The sequence below is a fragment of the Trichechus manatus genome, unplaced genomic scaffold (assembly GCF_000243295.1).
Source record: "Trichechus manatus latirostris isolate Lorelei unplaced genomic scaffold, TriManLat1.0 scaffold00015, whole genome shotgun sequence".
Taxonomy (NCBI): Eukaryota; Metazoa; Chordata; class Mammalia; order Sirenia; family Trichechidae; genus Trichechus; species Trichechus manatus.
In genome coordinates this window covers 25,897,065-25,915,077 of record NW_004443951.1, presented here as the reverse complement: position 1 = coordinate 25,915,077, position 18,013 = coordinate 25,897,065, and the positions used below count along the sequence as shown (strand labels likewise).

General features: G+C 44.5%; 1 protein-coding gene across 1 annotated transcript in view; it reads right to left on the bottom strand.

Annotated features, from left to right (window-relative positions):
* Positions 1-14,011, bottom strand: part of SPOCD1 (SPOC domain containing 1) — a 47,378-nt gene extending 33,367 nt beyond the window's left edge. Inside the window, 6 exon segments of the mRNA XM_023727049.1 lie at positions 12,689-13,197; positions 13,200-13,215; positions 13,463-13,518; positions 13,521-13,646; positions 13,649-13,681; positions 13,684-14,011. Coding sequence (XP_023582817.1) covers positions 12,689-13,197; positions 13,200-13,215; positions 13,463-13,518; positions 13,521-13,646; positions 13,649-13,681; positions 13,684-14,011 — 1,068 coding nt within the window.
* Positions 14,012-18,013: the final 4,002 nt, after the last annotated feature.

Below are 18,013 nucleotides of genomic sequence, written 5' to 3'. Positions count from 1 at the left end.
GATACTCGTGAGGAGTGTGCTTCTTAGCTCAAGTAGATACAAGAGACTAAATGGGCAGCTTCTGTCCGGAGGTGAGATGGAAAGGCAGAGAGGGTTGGGAGGTGGTTGAACGGACATGGGGAGTCAGGGGTGGAAAGGAAGAGTGTGCTGTCACAGTATGGGGAGGGCAATTAGAGTCACATAACAATGTATATATACATTTTTGTAGAGGGGAAAAAAAAAAAAAAACAACTAAACCTAACAGACATGTATAGAATGTTTCACCCAACTACAGCAGGATACACGTTCTTCTCCAGTGCACCTGGATCATTCTCCAGGATAGAGCATATCTTAGGTCACAAAACTAGCCTCAATATTTTAAAAAGACTGAAATCATACAAAGCATCTTCTCTGACCATAGTGAAATGAAGCTAGAAATCAATAATAGAAGGGAAACTGGAAGTTTCACAAAAATGTGGAAGCTAAATAACATACTATTAACCAATGAGTCAAAGAAGATATTACAAAGGAAATAAACTACTTACAGACGAATGGGGTCTCTGGGTGGTGCAAATGGTTAAGGTGCTGGACTGCTAATCAAAAGGACGGAGGTTTGAGTCTACCCAGAGGTGCCTTGGAAGAAAGGCCTGGTAATCTACTTCCCAAAAAATCAGCCATTGAAAATCCTAAGGAGCACAATTCTACTCTGACACACATGGGGTTGCCATGAGTTCGGAGTCTACTAGAAGGCAACTGTTGTTAGAGACTATCGTTGTTGTGTGCTAGTGAAGTTGATTCCCACTCACAGCGACCCTATAGGACAGAGTAGAACTGCACCATAGGGTTTCCTAGGCTGTAATCTTTACAGGAACAGATCTCCAGGTCTTTTCTCCCATGAGCAGCTGGTGGGTTCCAACCATCCTTTCACCGGTTAACTGAATGCTTAACCATTGTGCCACCAGGGCTCCTCTGTTACAGACTAAAGGAATGATAATAATAACAGCACAACATACCAAAATTTACAGGATGCAGTGAAGACTGTAGCCAGGGGGAAATTTATAGCCTTAAATGCCCACATTTAAAAAGAAGGGGGGCAGGGCAGGGCCAAGGCGGGGGGACGTGGGGTTAGGGGGTACGTAGGGGCGTGTGTGGCGGGCTGGGGGCCTGGCCCGCACTGCTCAGTCCTGCTGGTGGCTGGGGAGGGCGATGGTGGCGCCAGCACCATGAGTGAGGCAGGTGGGCTGTGGCAGTGCCAGCAGAGGCCGCAAGTCGTCAGGGATAATGGCTAGGCCAAGGATGGTAGCAAAACTCATTTTACAGAGGAGGAAACAAGCTTCCATGGTGCAGATGCACCTGCCAGGTCCTTGAATCTTCAAGTCCACCCTGCGTCCAATCGTGGCGTTATTCCCAGAGTGTTGGTGTCCTGAAGCGGCCTAGTGCCTCACCAGCCCCTTCCTGACCCTCACTCCACCCTATCTTTCAGAGCAATTGCTTCCTGGCCCTCCCCTCTCACCACTGCCCCTTCAAGCTGTCACTCTTGCTGGCTCACCTGACCTCCCTCCCCGCTCCCGGTGAAGAGCCACCTGGCCCCACCGCCCTACTTCTTCCCTGTGCCCACTCGCACTCTCCTGAAGAGAGGCCTGAAAAGATGCTGGCGCCCTGTCTCCTTATCCAGCCAAGAGCTGGCTTCTACCTCTGCTCTTCTGCACCTGTACCGTCCTGCTGCGTGACCAGCAGAGAACAGAAGTGACATTATTAGGCAATTTTGGTGAGGATTCAGCCTTGCAGGTTTTTTCTGGTGGAGCCGAGAAGCATAGGTTGAAGAAACCGTGGTTGCTGATGTCTAATAAAAGAAACCTCAAGTTTTGGGCAAAAAAAGGAAGATAGACAGCTGTCACTGAGTCGACTCTGATTCATGGCAATCCACCTTACGTAGGACAGAATAAAGCGTTGCCTGGTACTGCATCATCCTCACAATCACCAGCATGTTTGAGTCCATCATTTTGGCTGCTGTACTAAATTCTTCTCACTGAGGGTCTCCCATACCCTCGCTGGCCCTCTACTTCACCAAACCTGATGTCCTCCTCCAGAGACTGGTCCCTCCCAATGACATGTCCAAAGCAAGTGAGTCAAACAAGGTTCTGTTGTGATCCACAGGTTTTCACTGGCTAATATTTGGAAGTATATCACCAGGTCTTTCTTCCTAGTCTGTTTTAGTCTAGAAGTTCTGCTGAAACCTGTCCACCATGGGTGACACTGCTGGTATCTGAAATATCAGTGGTATAGCTTCTAGCATCACAGCAACACGCAAGCCACTATAGTATGACAAACTAACAGACGGGTGGTGGAATCAGTTGCCTTTGAGTTATTCTGACTCATGGCAACCCCATGCATGTCAGAGTAGAACTGTGCTCCATAGAATTTTCGATGGCTGATTTTTTTTGGAAGTAATCTCCAGGTCTTTCTTCCGAGGTGCCTCTGGGAGGACTGGAACCTCCAACCTTACAGTTAGCAGTCAAGTGTGTTAACTGTTTGCACCACCCAGGGACTCCTTTAGCGCTGGTGGCATAACAGTTGAGCATTCGGCTACTAACCAAAAGTTTGGACGTTTGAATCGATCCAGTGGCTCCATGGGAGAAAGACCCAGTGATCTGCTCCCATAAAGATTACAGTCTTAAAAACGCTATGCGGCAGTTCTACTCTGTCACATGGGGTCAGTATGAGAATCAGCTCAATGGCATCCGACAACAACAACAACAATGGACTCCTTTACACCCTGAGAAACTAGGTAAGGAAGAGCAAACAAAGCCCAAAGCTACAAGAAGGAATGAAATAAACGTTCAGAGCAGAGACACATGAAATAGAGAACAGAAAAACAATAGAGAGAATCAATGAACCCAAAAGTTGGTTATTTGAAAACATCAACAAAACTGACAAACGTCTAGCTAGACTGACAAAGAAAAAAAGAGAAGCCATTAGTAACTAAAATCAGAAACGAAAATGGTGACATTACTACCAATCTTACAGAAATTAAAAGGATAGTAAGAGAATACTACAAACTATTATATACCAACAAACTAGATAACCTAGATGAAATGGATAAATTCCTAGAAATATACAAACTACCTAAACTGGATCAAGAAGAAATAGAAAATCTCAACAGACCTATAACAAGGGAAGAGACAAAAACAGTAACAAAAAACTTTCCAACAAAGAAAAGTCTAGGACAAGATGGCTTCACTGGTGAATTCTACCAAATCTTTAAAGAAGAATTAGCACCGAGTGTTCTCAAATTTGTCAAAAATAGAAGAGGAGGAAACACTTTCTAACTCATTCTATGAGGCCAGCATTATCCTGATACCAAAGTCAAATAAAGACACCACAAGAAAACTACAGACCAATATCCCTCATGAATATAGATGCAAATATCCTCAACAAAATACTAGCAAACTGAACCCAACAACACATTAAAATCTTTATACACCAGGACCCAATGGGGTTAATCCCGGGAATGCAAAGGTAGTTCAACATAATAACATCAATTAATGTAATACACCACGTTAACAGAATGATGAAGGGGGAAAAACCCCACATGCTCATCTCAATTGACATAGAAAAGGCATTTGACAAAATCCAACATCGAGTCATGGTAAAAGTACTCAGAAAAACAGGAATAAAAGGGGAGAATTAGATGATGATAAAAAGACAGTATATAAAAACCTGTGGATACAGCTAAAATGATAATTAAAAGTTCATTTATCCCTTTAAATGATTTTATTAGAAAGGAAAAAAGGCAGAAAATTAATGAACTAAGCACCATTCTTAAAACGTTGTAAAATAACAGAATAAATTAAAAGAAAGATGAAGGAAGGAAATAAAGGCAAGAGCAAAACATAATGACATTGCAAACAATGAGAGGATCAACGAAACCAAAAATTGGTCTTTGAAAAAACTAATAAAATAGACAATTCTATGGCAAGACTGGTTAAGGAAAACAGGGAAGATACAACTAAACAATATTTGGAATAAATAATTATGACTGCACAGACATTAAAACGATAATTGTTATAAGAGACTATCGTGAAAAAGTCGCAATTATCGTAAGGAGACTACTGTGAAAAACCTTTTGTCAACACGTCAATAAATTTGAAAACTCAGAAATCATACGTTTCTAGAAAAACATAATTTACCAAAATTGACGCAAGGAAAAAAATGAACAAAGCTATCACCACTAGGTAAATTGAATCAGCAGGTAAAAATCTTCCCCAGAGAAAACTTCTTCCCTAAAGAAAATATTAGCCCAGCCTGTTTTACCAATGATTATACCAAATGTTCAAAGAACAAATAATTCCAATCTCATACAAATTATTCCAGAGAACAGAAAAAGACTCTGCAATTCATTCTTTGAAGCTAGCAAAACCTTGATATCAAAACCTCCCAAAGACAGTATGTGGGCAAATATTTTAGGCCAGTTCACCCATCAATACAAATGCAAAAATTCTAAACAAAATATCATCAAAATGTACTCAGGAAACATAACAAATATATTAACACATTACTAAGTTGGGTTTATTTAGGAATGCAAGTTAGCTTAACATTAAAAAAAAGCCACTCAATGAAATTCATTATGTTAATAAATTAGAGGATAAAATTTATACGATTATCTCAATAAATGCAGAAAAGATGTTTACTAAAATACAATGTGCATTCAGAATAATTAGCAAACCAGGCATAGACGGGATCATCCTTAACCTGAGAAAGAGCATTTACATAAAAACAACGAACACCACACTTACGGTGAAACGATAACAGCATTTCCTTTAGAATCCAGAACAAGACAAAAGTCTCTGCTATCACTACTTCTATTCACATTACCCACCACCCATCTGTAGTTTGTCATACAGGGGTGGCTTTTGTGTTGCTATGATTCTGGAAGCAATGCCACCAGTATTTCAAATACCAGCAGGGTCACCCATGGTGAACAGGTTTCAGCAGAGCTTCCATGCTAAGACAGACTAGGAAGCAAGAAAGACCTGGCGAGCCACTTCTGAACATTAGCCATTGAAAGCCTTACAGATTTCAACAGAATATTGTCTGATACAGTGCTGGGAGATGAGCCTCCTAGGTTGAAGAACACTACATAACAGCCACAAGAATGAACTCAAACATACCAACGATCATGAGGATGGCACAGGACTCGGCAATGCTTTGTTCTGTCATACGTAAGGCTGCCATGAGTTGGAGTCAATTTGATGGCAACTAACAATATTCAATATTATACTAAAAATCTTACCTAGCACAGTGAAAAAAGAAGAAAAAAAAAGGTATAAGATTTGGCAAGGGGGGAACAAAACTGTCATTATTTGCAGCTGATATGATTGTCTACATAGAAAACAAACAAAATCCTAATAAATTATATGAATTAATAAAAGAGTCTAGCAAGATTTCTGGATACAAAATCAATAAACAAAATTAACTGCATTTCTATGTACCAACAACAAACAGAAGATGTAATTTTTACAAGGTACCATTTTGTCAGAGAAGGAAAATTCAAATATTTTCCACTAAAAGGAGCAGTGGACAAGTGGAGACCTGGAAAAACAACACAGTCTCATCGAGTTCCGGTTAGCACAGGTGTCACTGTGAGAACATTATGTGCCTTCTGATGAAAGAACACATCACCACCTATGAAGTTGTTAGGTGCCGTTGAGTCGGTTCCCACTCATAGTGACCCCGCGTATGACAGAACGGAACACTGCCCAGACCTGCGCCATCCTCACAATTGTTGCTGTATTTGAGCCCACTGTTGCAGCCATTGTGTCAATTCATCTTGTTGAGGGTCTTCCTCTTTTTCACTGATCCTCTACTTTACCAAGCATGATGTCCTTCTCCAGGGACTGGTCCCTCCTGATAACATATTCAAAGTACTTGAGATGAAGTCTCACCGTCCTTGCTTCTAAGGAGCATTCTGGCTGTACTTCTTCCAAGACAGATTTGTTTGTTCTTCTGGCAGTCCATGGTATATTCAATATTTTTCACCAACACCATAATTCAAATGCCTCAATTCTTCCTCAGCGTCCTTATTCATTATCTAGCTTTCCCATGCATATGAGACAACTGAAAATACCGTAGCTTGCGTCAGGTGCACCTCAGTCCTTAAAGTGACATCTTTGCTTCTCAATACTTTAAAGAGGTCTTTTGCAGCAGATGCGCCCAAAGCAATACATAGTTTATTTCTTGACTGCTGCTTCCGTGGGCGTTGACTGTGGATCCAAGTAAAATGAAATCCTTGACAACTTCAATCTTTTCTCCATTTATCATGATGTGACTTATTGGTCCAGTTGTGAGGATTTTTGTTTTCTTTATGTTGAGGTGTAATCCATACTGAAGGCTGTGGTCTTTGATCTTCATCAGTGTTTCAAGTCCTCTTCCCTTTCAGTAAGCAAGGTTGTGTTATCTGCATAACCAGGTTGTTAATGAGTCTTCCTCCAATCCTGATGCCAAGTTCTTCATATAGTCCAGCTTCTCTGATTATTGCTCAGCATACAGATTGAATAAGTAAGGTGTAAGGGTACAACCCTGAAGCACACCTTTCCTGATTTTAAACCACTCAGTATCCCCTTGTTTTATTTAAAGGACTGCTTCTTTGTCTACGTACAGGTTCTGCATGAGCACAATTAAGTGTTCCAGTATTTGCATTCTTTACAATGTTATCCATAATTTGTTATGATCCACACAGTCGAATGCCTTTGCATAGTCAATAAAACACAGGTAAGCATCTTTCTGGTATTCTCTGCTTTCAGCCAAGATCCATCTGACATCAGCAATGATATCCCTGGTTCCACGTCCTCTTCTGACTTGAGAAATTTCTGACTTCAGAAATTCCAGCTTGAATTTCTGGCAGTTCCCTGTTGATGTACTGCTGCAATCATTTTTTAATTATTTTCAACAAAATTTTACTTGGGTGTGATGTTAATCATATTGTTCAATAATTTCTGCATTCTGTTGGATCACCTTTCTTTGGAATGGGCACAAATATGGATCTCCTCCAGTCAGTTGGCCAGGTAGTTGTCTTCCAAATTTCTTGGCACAGACAAGTGAGTGCTTCCAGTATTGCATTCGTTTGTTGAAACATCTCAGTTGGTATTCCGTCCATTCCTGGAGCCTTGTTTTTTTGCCAATGCCTTCCGTGCAGCTTGGACTTCTTCCTTCAATACTATTGGTTCTTGATCATATGCTACGTCCTGAAACAGCTGAATATTAACCAATTCTTTTGGGTACAGTGACTCTGTGTATTCCTTCCGTCTTCTTTTGGTGCTTCCTGCATCATTCAATATTTTGCCTATAGAATCCTTCAATATTGCAACTCGAGGCTTGACTTTTTTCTTCAGTTCTTTTAGCTTGAGAAATGCTGACCGTGTTTTTCCCTTTCGGTTTTCTAACTCCAGGTCTTTGCACATTTCATTATAATACTTTATTTTGTCTTCTCGAGCCACCCTTTGAAATCTTCTGTTCAGCTCTTTCACTTCATCACTTCTTCCTTTTGCTTTAGCCACTTGACATTCAAGAGCAAGTTTCAGAGTCTCTTCTGACATCCATTTTGGTCTTTTCTTTCTTTTTAATGATCTTTTGCTTTCTTCCTTTATGATGTCCTTGATGTCATTCCACAACTCGTCTGGTCTTTGGTCATTAGTGTTCAATGCATCAAATCTTGAGATGGTCTCTTAAATTCAGATGGGATATACTGAAGGTTGGACTTTGGCTCTCGTGGACTTGTTTTCATTTTCTTTAGTCAGGCCAAAGCACAGAACCTAAATCTAATCAGATCTTTAGATTCAACCACAAAGTTACAGGAAATACAGGCACCAAAATAACATGTTTAGCTATGCTACAAGGATGCAAAAAGCTACCAAAAAAAACCCACAAAAAACTGAGTTTCTTCAAAAACAAACTGCAAGGAAAAAAAACAAGATATGGAGGGAGAACCTAGAAATTAAAGGAGACTTAAAAGACATATAAACCAATTGTAATGTGTGGACCTTATGTGTATCCTAAATTTAAAAAGACAAAGTATAAAAATAAATTATGACCTTTATTAAACTATGGGAAATTTAAACATTGATTGACTATTTGATGATACTACATAGTATAAGGCATAATAATGCTATTATATCTTTTAAAGGAGTTTTTTATCTTTTGGAGATAAAAACTGAAATACCTATGGATGAAATGAAATGATGTCTGGGACTTGCTTCCAAATAATTCTAGATGCGGGAAGGGGGTGAATGTGAGTGTGGATGGGGCAGGATTAGTCATGGGTTCAGGGCTGCTAGGGTGATAAGTACATGGCGTTCATTCCAGGGATTGGTGATTTTTTTCTATAAAGAATCAGACAGAAAATATTTTAGGCTTGCTGGAGATATAATCTCTAGTCCCTGGATGGTGCAAATGGTTAATGGGCTCAGCTGCTAACAGAAAGGTTGGAGGTTCAAGTCCACCCAGGGACACCTTGTAAGAAAGACGTGGTGATCAACTTCCGAAAAATCAGTTATTAAAAACCCTACGGAGCACTGTTCTACTCTGACACATGTGGGGTTGCCATGAGTCAGAGTCAACTCCACTGCAACTGGTTTTTTTTTTTTTTTTTCAATCACAGCTACTCAACTTTGTCATTGTAGCATGGAGTCAGCCATAGATAATAAGTAAACAAATGGCTGTGCCTGTGTTCCAGTAAAACTTACAAAAACAAGCGTCCAGTCCACAGGCCATAATTTGCTGTGAGATTCCTAGAGAAGCCCACTTGCTTGCTGACAAATCATAATAAAGTCCTATAAAAATCCAAACCCCTTAGCCAAACTCCTTGGCTCAGAGCACCAATGCTGGAGTCCTAGCCTGAATTCAAATCCTGACTTATTCGCTGTGTGACCTTGAGTGAGTCACTTGGCTTCTCTGAGTCAGTTTTCTTAGCAAAACAGAAGTATTAACACAGACTTTTAATGCTATTGTGAGGATTAAATGAGATGACCTCTATGAAGCTCCTGGTATGTAGTAAGGTCTGAATAAAAGGAGCTATTCTTAGGTTGCCCATCTGCTGGGAAGACACGTTCCTCCCCTACAACTCTTGGCCCCCCACCCCTCGTGACCTTTTCCAATTGCAGACAGGGTACCTTGAGCCTATGAGTCTGGACTGGGCAGTAGGAGCTGTGTGCCTCCCTGGTTGTGACGGGCTGACTGAGGACAGAGCAGGGGGCACTGGTAGAGTGGCCCCTGCTACCCCAGCCTTCTGTCCCTGCCCTACAGGGTGGCTGCAGCCTCACTGGCCACTGTAAGGTTCAGGGTAGACAAGAGCTGGCATTCCATCCTACCCTCCCCCCAAGAGTCTCTATTTCAAGTAGGAAGAATACATAAGCAACCTCTCATCACACTCCCAGCAGTTCTGGGGCCCAGCTTATTCTCCCATTTCATAGAGGAGAAAACTAAGGTTCAGAGAAGAGACACCTTAGGGTCGTAAGAGACAGAGCCGGATCTTGAAACTGTCTGTCTGTCCCTGCCGCAGGCCAGGCTGCCTCCAGGAGAAGGTGCCAGAGCCCTCAAAGGGGCCCCAGGCTAGCTGGGCACTGTGTCCACACTTGGCCACACCCCGCTCAGCCCTGCCCCCAACCACCCTCCCGTCCCTGTCACAGCTCAGCCTCAGTCTCCCAAAGCTGGCACCCCTCGCCATGGCAATACGTTGTTTGGGAAGCTGTGGGCAGAAAGACTCTGTCCAAGAGCTAAGGATGGGCCTAGAGGAGAGTGGCCGGGTGCTGCATCCAGTCAAGGAACCTGGCTCCCCCATCAAGCTCAGACAGGCCCCCAGAAGGCTGCAGACCCAGGAACCCATTTCTGATACAATAATCTGAAATAGGGGAAGCCAGATCCTTAAGGATGTTCACCCTGGCGTTACTTAGGGAAAAACAAACTCATTGCTGTCGCGTCAATTCTGACCTACAGAGACCTTACAGGACAGAGTACAACTGTTCTATAGGGTTTCCAAGGAGCAGTTGGTAGATTCGAACCACTGACCTTTTGGTTAGCAGCTGTAGCTCTCAACCACTGGGCCACAAGGGCTCCATGTTACTTACAGCAGGACAAAATCGTATACGTCAATAACAGGTAACATTTTTGAGTACTACTTTCCTTGTATCAGGCACCGCGTTGAATGTCAAGCACATTTAAACACATTAAACACATTTAAACGTCAAACACCATCTCATTGACCCCTCACCACTCCCACTATGAGCTAAGTACTCTTAATACCCCCATTTTGCAGATGTGGGAATTATACACACAGAAAGCTGAAGCCACTAGTCTAGGTCATTCAGAGAGTAGCAAAGCCAGGACTGAGTGCCAACCCGTCGGCTTTCGGGACTTGTGCACTGCCCTACACTATAGTGGTGGGAAATGAGAAAAGGAAGTCACAGCCCATCCTCTAGTACTGACAGTGCTCTGTAGCTGTGAAAACTAAGTCTATAGACAGATGCAACGAAAGGTTCAGGAAATCACAGATTCGGCAGAACAAAATTCACCGACTTGGAAAGATCTTCAAACACTATACAGCTTAAGAAATAAACAAAATGCGAGACCCGGAACAATAAGGGCTAGTGTGTGCCTACTTTTATATACAAAAGTTCAATGCGGAGATGTTCATATATACACGTTGTTGTTAGTTGCCATCGAGTTAGCTCCGAAATGAAATGCTGACCGATCCTGTGCCATCTTCAAAATTGTTGGTATGCTCAAATCCACTGGTGCAGCCACTGTGTATTTTGAGCAACTTCTGACCTAGGGGCTCATCTAGCAGCATTATAGTGGATGATATTGTGTTGTGATCCATACGTTTTCATTGGCTAATATTTGGAAGTATGTCACCAGCTCTTTCTTCCTAGTCTGTCTTAGTCTAGAAGGTCTACTGAAACCTGTCCACCATAGGTGACCCTGCTGGTATTTGAAATACCAGTGGCACAGCTTGCAGTATCACAGCAACGCACAAGCCATGACAGCAGGATAAACTGACAGAAGGGTGGTGGTCGTACATACGCTAAAATCAGTTGCCATTGAGTCTATACTGACTCATAGCGACCCCATGTGTGTCAGAATAGAACTGTGCTCCCTAAAGTATTCAGTGACTGATTTTTTGGAAGTAGATCACCAAGGCGTTCTTCCAAGGTGCCTCTGGGTGGGCTCACAGCTCCAACTTTTTGGTTAGCAGTTTCTCCAGCTGGAGATATGGGGCTAATGCTTATCTTATAAGGTGACTGCCAACATTAAGTGAAAAGCAAACGTAATGTGAATTAAGCAATTTACCTTGTGCCTTATGCTGTGCTAGGCACATTATTTTACACCAAAAACTCATTTAATCTCCAAAACAAGCCCATTAGGTGGGCACTGTTGTTGATTATGGCTGCCATCAAGTCAGTTCCAACTCATGGCAACCCCATGAGTGCAGAATAGAACAGCTCCATAGGGTTTTCAAGGCTGTGACCTTTTGGAAGCAGATCCCCAGGTCTGTCTTTTGAGGCACCTCTGGGTGGGTTCAAACCGCCAACCTTTAGGCTAGTAGTTGAGCACAACCATTGGTGCCACCCAGGAACTCCTTTAGCTTGGCATTAGTATACCATTCCGTTTTTACACATGAGGAAACTGAGATGACAGATTAAATGATATCTCAAGGTCACTCAGCTAAGAAGTGGACAGCGGCAAAATTTGAACCCAGGGTTCACTGACTCCAAAAGATAATAACCCCTTATAGGAATTCAGCAAACTTTTTTTCCCCTGTCCTGACCTTGGTGGGCCTCAGTTTACTCATCTATAAAATGGGTATGAGGGACAATGTTCATTAAGAGCCCGTCCAGTTCTACGTCCCACTTTGGTGAGTGGCATCTGGGGTCTTAAAAGCCCACAAGCAGCTATCTAAGATACATCAGTTGGTCCCATCCCACTAGGAGCAAAGGAGAATGAAGAAAACCAAAGACACAAGGAAAATACTAGCCCAAAGGACTAAAGGACCAAATGAACCAGAGACTAGACCAACCTGAGACCAGGAGAACTAGATGGTGCCCGGCTACCACCAATGACCGCCCTGACAAGGAACACGACAGAGAGTTCCGGACAGAGGAGGAAAACGTAGAACAGAACTCAAATTCATGTAAAAAGACAAGACTAATGGTCTGACAGAGACTGGAAGAACCCCCACGACTACAGCCCCTGGATGCACTATTGGCCCAGAACTGAAACCCTTCCCAGGGCCCACTCTTCAGACAAAGATTAGACAGGACTATGAAACAAAAAATAATACACGTGAGGAATGTGCTTCTTAGTTCAATCAGATAAACGAGACCAAATGGGCAGCTCCTGTCCAAAAGCAGGATGAGAAGGCAGGAAGGGACAGGAACTGGTCGAATGGGCACAGGGAAGCCAGGGTGGAAAGGGGGAGTGTGCTGTCACATTGGGGGATTGCAACTAATGTCACAAAACAATATGTGTATAAATTTTTGAATGAGAAATTAACTTGAGCTGTAAACTTTCACCTAAAGCACAGTAAAATAAATAAATGAATAAATAAAAATTTAAAAAGGGCCCATCAGCTTAGTTCTATTACGTTCCACCAGCAAGCATGATGCTGGGAAGTATGGCCTGGCCCTTCCTATCCAATCTCTGAGACTCAACTTACCAGTTTGGGGCAGCCTCCTGGGGTGGGTTCCTCTGACTGGTCCTGACTGGAATTGCCTGAACTTTTGTCTGTATCCCTCCTCAATACAGCACACTTAGATCTTCTCAATCCCCTGACTGGGCCTGCACGGGCCTTGCTGGCTGCAGGCTCCAGGGAGGCACTGAGGTTGGGCAAGGGTTCCAGAGAGCTGGCGTGGGTGTCAGCAGAGGCAGGGAGTACTTGCTCCCGCCTTCCCCAGGACCCTGGCTGGACCTTGACCTCCAGCTCCTCCTGGCTGTGTGAAGGGGTAGGGCCATCGTCACTGACAGTCCCCACAAGGTGCTCAGCTTCCTGTCGCTCTGTAGAAGCCTCTTCAGACACTCTTAGGCACAGTGCAGGGCTCTGTGGAGGATCCTCTGCGGCTGGCCTGAGGGCCTTCACTCCACCAGGCAGCAGGAGACCACCAGGACCACACGGGCTGTCCAGCTGAGCCCCATCCCCTGCAGCGGGCAAATATTCAAACTTCTCAGTCCTGAGGCACTTGCCACCTAACTAACACCTGGATCTCCAGGCCAAGCGTCTTTGGGTGAAGAGGGCTGTGAGGAATTCCTGAGGACTCCAGGTTAGTGCCTTGTCCCCATCAGGGCTCTCACCAAGCCACAAGAAGCCACCAGCCCTCGCCCTGCCCTCTGAGAAGGCCTGCACACTCTGCTATTCTTTCTTGCCCCCACAGAGGCTAGGTCTTGTCAGGATGGCAGGCTCCTTTCAGGGCCTCCTCTCTGCTGAGGGTGGGGCTCTTCCATCACACTCTGGAGAACTCATCCGACCTTCTCTGGCCTCTCTGAGCCTGGGCAGCTTGCCTCCTCTACCCCTGCTGGCTCTCTCTGCCAACCAGAGCTCTCACTGACATGCTACCAAGATTCTGGGCTAACTTCAGTTAAGACGTCAGGCAGTGAAAGCTGGTGCCTGCTGGAGGCCGAGCCCTCCCCGGAGCTGGCACTGTGGGCAGAGCCTGGGAACAGAAGTCGCATCCTGGCTCTATCCAACAGCTGGCAGCTCCAGAACCACCACACAGGCCCTGGTGTCAGAGCCCTCGGCCTCCAGGCTGGCCCCAGCAGAGACCCCAGCCTGGGAGCTAATACCTGGATGGGCCTCTTCCATGAGGACCCTCTTCCTGCTGCCAGCCCACACTCGGGCCCCAGAGCTCGCCTCTGGACCGTCCGGTGCCAGAACTGGCATGGAGCTGACTCCTTCCACATACTCCTGGAAAATCCCAGAGCAGCCTCGGAGACTGAGAACAGGGTCCTCTGTGCTGGAGCCCTCTGTGGCCCCCTCCTGGGACATGTCTGTCCACCTATAGGGGCCAAAAGCAGAAAGCAAGAGACAGAGAGAGGAGACCTCATGGTGGAGGTTCTGACCTGCCAGACCATTCAGGACACCAGGCCAGTGGGAACCTGGGAGGCAACCTCCCTTCCAGACGGTACCCTCACACCCTGGGGGCCACAGGAGACAGCACCCAGGATGTAAGCACCCCACTAGGTCCTAGCACCCATGATGAGGGAGGGAAGTCCTGCCTCCAAAGCGCTGAGCTACAGCAACCTTTAAGGTCTTCCCATCTGTGAGAAATTTACACGCTCGCTTAAATGGGATATAATAGTAACACTTCCTATTATCGATTACTTATGTGCATTATTTCATTTCATGTTGGCAACCACAGGAAGCAGAGATTCAGAGACGTTAAGTGACTCATCCAACGACACACAGATAGGGACACACAGATAGGAAGCAGAGGAGCCCGGATTCTCTCCCCAGCTAAAGGCCCGGCTCCAAACTACTCCGCACGAAGCAGACACTGAATGGGGTTAATTCTCAATCTCCCCTCCCTCCCTCTCACGTCGGTTGTGTTCTGATAGACACCCTACCCAGGTTCCCAGGCCTGACCGGGACAGCCCCCACCGCTAAGGCAATCCACCCTCAGCCGGTCCAGTCTCTCTCACCTGTGGTCCTTCGGCACCCCCACCCCGGGTTCCACCCCAAAGCTGGAAAGGGGCTGGGATCACATGATGCCAGGAGCCCGAGCGAGGGATGGGGGCGGAGCCCCTGGTGATGCGAAATGGGCGGCTCCCCGGGCGTTCTTATGTCCCGGCCCCGGCAGGGGGCGCTAGTTCCTTCCCGAGGGCTTCATGGTGGAGGTGCCAGTTGCGTGGGCTTTCAGTGGAATCTCGAGCAGGGGTAGGAGCCATAAGGGGAGATGAGTAGGGAGAATAGGGCTAGGCTAAATAAAATATAGTTTGTTTATTTTTTTCAAAAAAGAAAAGCATCCAAAAAAGAAAGAAAATTATCCAACTGCGGTGTGATACATATAGAAAGCTGTCATGATCTGGCTGTCAGGGTGACAAGTGAGGTAAGAGTTGAGATTGGATGTCACCAATGACCACAATTACTGCCTTAAGGAAATAATTTTTAAAAAGTGAGAAGACCTCCCACTATAGCATGTCCTGATCATGAGGATGGAGACTAGACTAGGCCCCCAAAGACCCAGTGAACTGGGCCATTCTGGTCCATTTGAATAATCAAAGACCCCCACTGTTGAGCAAAAAAGGGGGAAGTGGAGGTGCTATTAACACCATGTGTTAAGGGCAGAAGGTAAAAGGATGGTAATAGCTACTGCTTACCTAGTGCAGATGTAACAAGGATTGGTCTAAATGCTTTCCCTATATTTAGTCATTTATTTAATCCTCACACCAAGCCTATGAAGTAAGTACTGTTATTATCCTTATTTTACAGATGAGGAAACAGGCACAGCAACTTGCTCAAGGTCAGTAAGTGGAAGAGTTGGTTTCGGAACCCAGCCAGTCTCTCTGGCCAGTCTGTCTCCTGATATTTAAAAAGGTCTCATTGTCATAAAAAAATAATTGAAGTAAGGTTTTGCCCAGGTTTTGGCCCAATGCCATTTACTGAGTTGTTTGCTGTTTCCCCGATTGATCCATGACAGCGCCTCTGATGTACACTGAGTTCCCGTTAGTGCATGGATTTGTTTCTTGGCTCTCTGTTCTTCATCAATTTGTCTATTCCTGACCAATAATCCATTGTCTTAATTCTAGAGCTTATGACATCCTTGACATCTGGGGACAAGCCCCGCTTTCCAACTTGGTTTCTGGTGTTCATAATTGTCTGAGCTATCTATATACCTGTATTCTTCCATATGAACTGTAGAATCATTTTGTCAAGCTCCCTGAAGAATTCCCTTGGGATTTACATTACAATTTCATTGAATTGACACATTGGAGAAACAAGTGAATATTTATAATAGTGAGTCTTCTCAATCCATAAATATGATATCTCTCTCCTTTCTTTCAGATCTTCAATTCATTTTTATGATTTTTTTTCCATCAAAATATTGCATGTTTTTATTAGTTTATTGGAATCGACCGCAACAGGTTTGGTTTGGTTTTTGGTTTATTCTATACTTTCTTTTTTTTTTTAATTGCCTTTTGACTTGGTTATTGCCAGTATAAAGGAAGGCAGTTGTATTTTGTTGACCTTATATACAAAAATCTTGCTGAACTGGCTTATTAACTCTAATAATTTACCTATTGAATCTTTGGTAAGTGTATGTAAGGGTATGATCATATGGTCTGAAAATAATGGCAATTTCATCTCTTCCTTCCCGTTCCTTATACGTCACATTTATTTTTCTTGCCTTACTACATTGTTTAGGACTGCCCTGGGTGGCGCAAATGGTTAAGTGCTCGGCTAGTAGCTGTAAGGTTGACGATTTAAACCCACCCAGAGGCCCCTCAGAATACAGCCCTGGCAATCTGCTTTTGACGGGTCACAGCCTTGAAAAGCCAATGGAGCAGTTACGCTCAGCGCACATGGGGTCACCATGGGTTGGAATCAACTGGAAGGCAACTAACAACAACAAGTGCAATACTGAGTACGTGCGTAGGGATCCTTGTCTTGTTCTTGACTTCAACTGGAAAATTTTTGAAGTTTCACAGTTAGGTATGATTTTGTTTTTGGTAGATAACATATATCAGGTCAAAGATGTTTCCTTCTGTTATTAGTTGAGTGCTTACCCGTTTGGGCTACCCAGGGACTCCTTATTAAGTTGCTAAAATGTTGTTTTTTTCAATAATGGGTCTTGAATTTTATTATTTGTTTTCCCACGTATTTTGATGGTCTTTTTCTTTAAATCAGTTAATATGATGAAATACATTGATAGAATTTTCTAATGTTGAACGGCTAACCCTTGTAGCTCTGGACCACTGCCAAGTTTGCTGGGCATTGTTGTGCCTCTGACAGAGCCCTCCCAAGACACTGTGGTTGTGGCTGCACCTCTAGGTCCTGGGCTGCAGCCAAAGTGACTGGATGTCCTGTCCTCTGAGCGCCTAGCAGCTGAGGAAGACGGCCAGATGCTCCAGGGTTTCTGCTCCCCATCCCGTGGGGACTTGGACAGATGCAGCCAGCCCTGAACCGGAGCCCTGGTTGCTGCAGGTGGATATGCTATGCTTATGAGAAGTGGACCTTTTCCGAGGCTATGAGGCGCTGCTGGCGCCCTAACGAAGGCTGCTGATGGACACACTTCATATCAACATGACTGATGACTGTTGATGCTAACCCTTATCCCCTGGCTGAGGTCATGTTCCACTGTAAAGTGACTCTTTTTTCTCCCTTGCCATACCGTACTCTTTGGAAGGAAGTCACTAGGGGCAGCCCGCCCTTAAGGAATGGGGAGTTAGGCTCCACCTCCTTGAGGCAGAGCAGCTACATAAATTATCTGGAATTCTGCACTGGAGATTAGTCTTGTCTCAATCATTTATTTATATCATTTATTCAATCATTTATTTATATCAGCATGGACTCATGGATATTTATTTTACACTTTGGGTTATAATCCAATGCAATTTTGTTTTGTTGCTCATATTGTTCCAGCCTTAGTTGGTTCCTGTGTCTCTTTGACATGCCTACATTAGCGTGTGTGTGTGTGTGTGTGTGTGTGTGTGTCTGTGTGTGTCTGTGTGTGTCTGTGTGTGTGTTAAAGTACTTTCTGACTTTCTGGCACTACAAGATGCTCCAGGCTGGTCTTGTATATTTCCCGCCCCCTTGGAGACTTTTGACCTCACTGACATCAGATGTCAGACGCACTTGGAACTCAGGCTGACTCCTCTGCCTTCACTCACCCCTGCCACTTGCTACTGGGCCTCCAAACCCCGAGCTTTGGCTGCACCTCTGATCATGGGGGGCCTCAGAGCTGCTGGACACACTGAGCTTTGGACGCTGTGCTGCTCCCCAGCCCCCCGCCACTGCCCTGCAGGAGCAATACTCTTTTCCCCTTTGGAT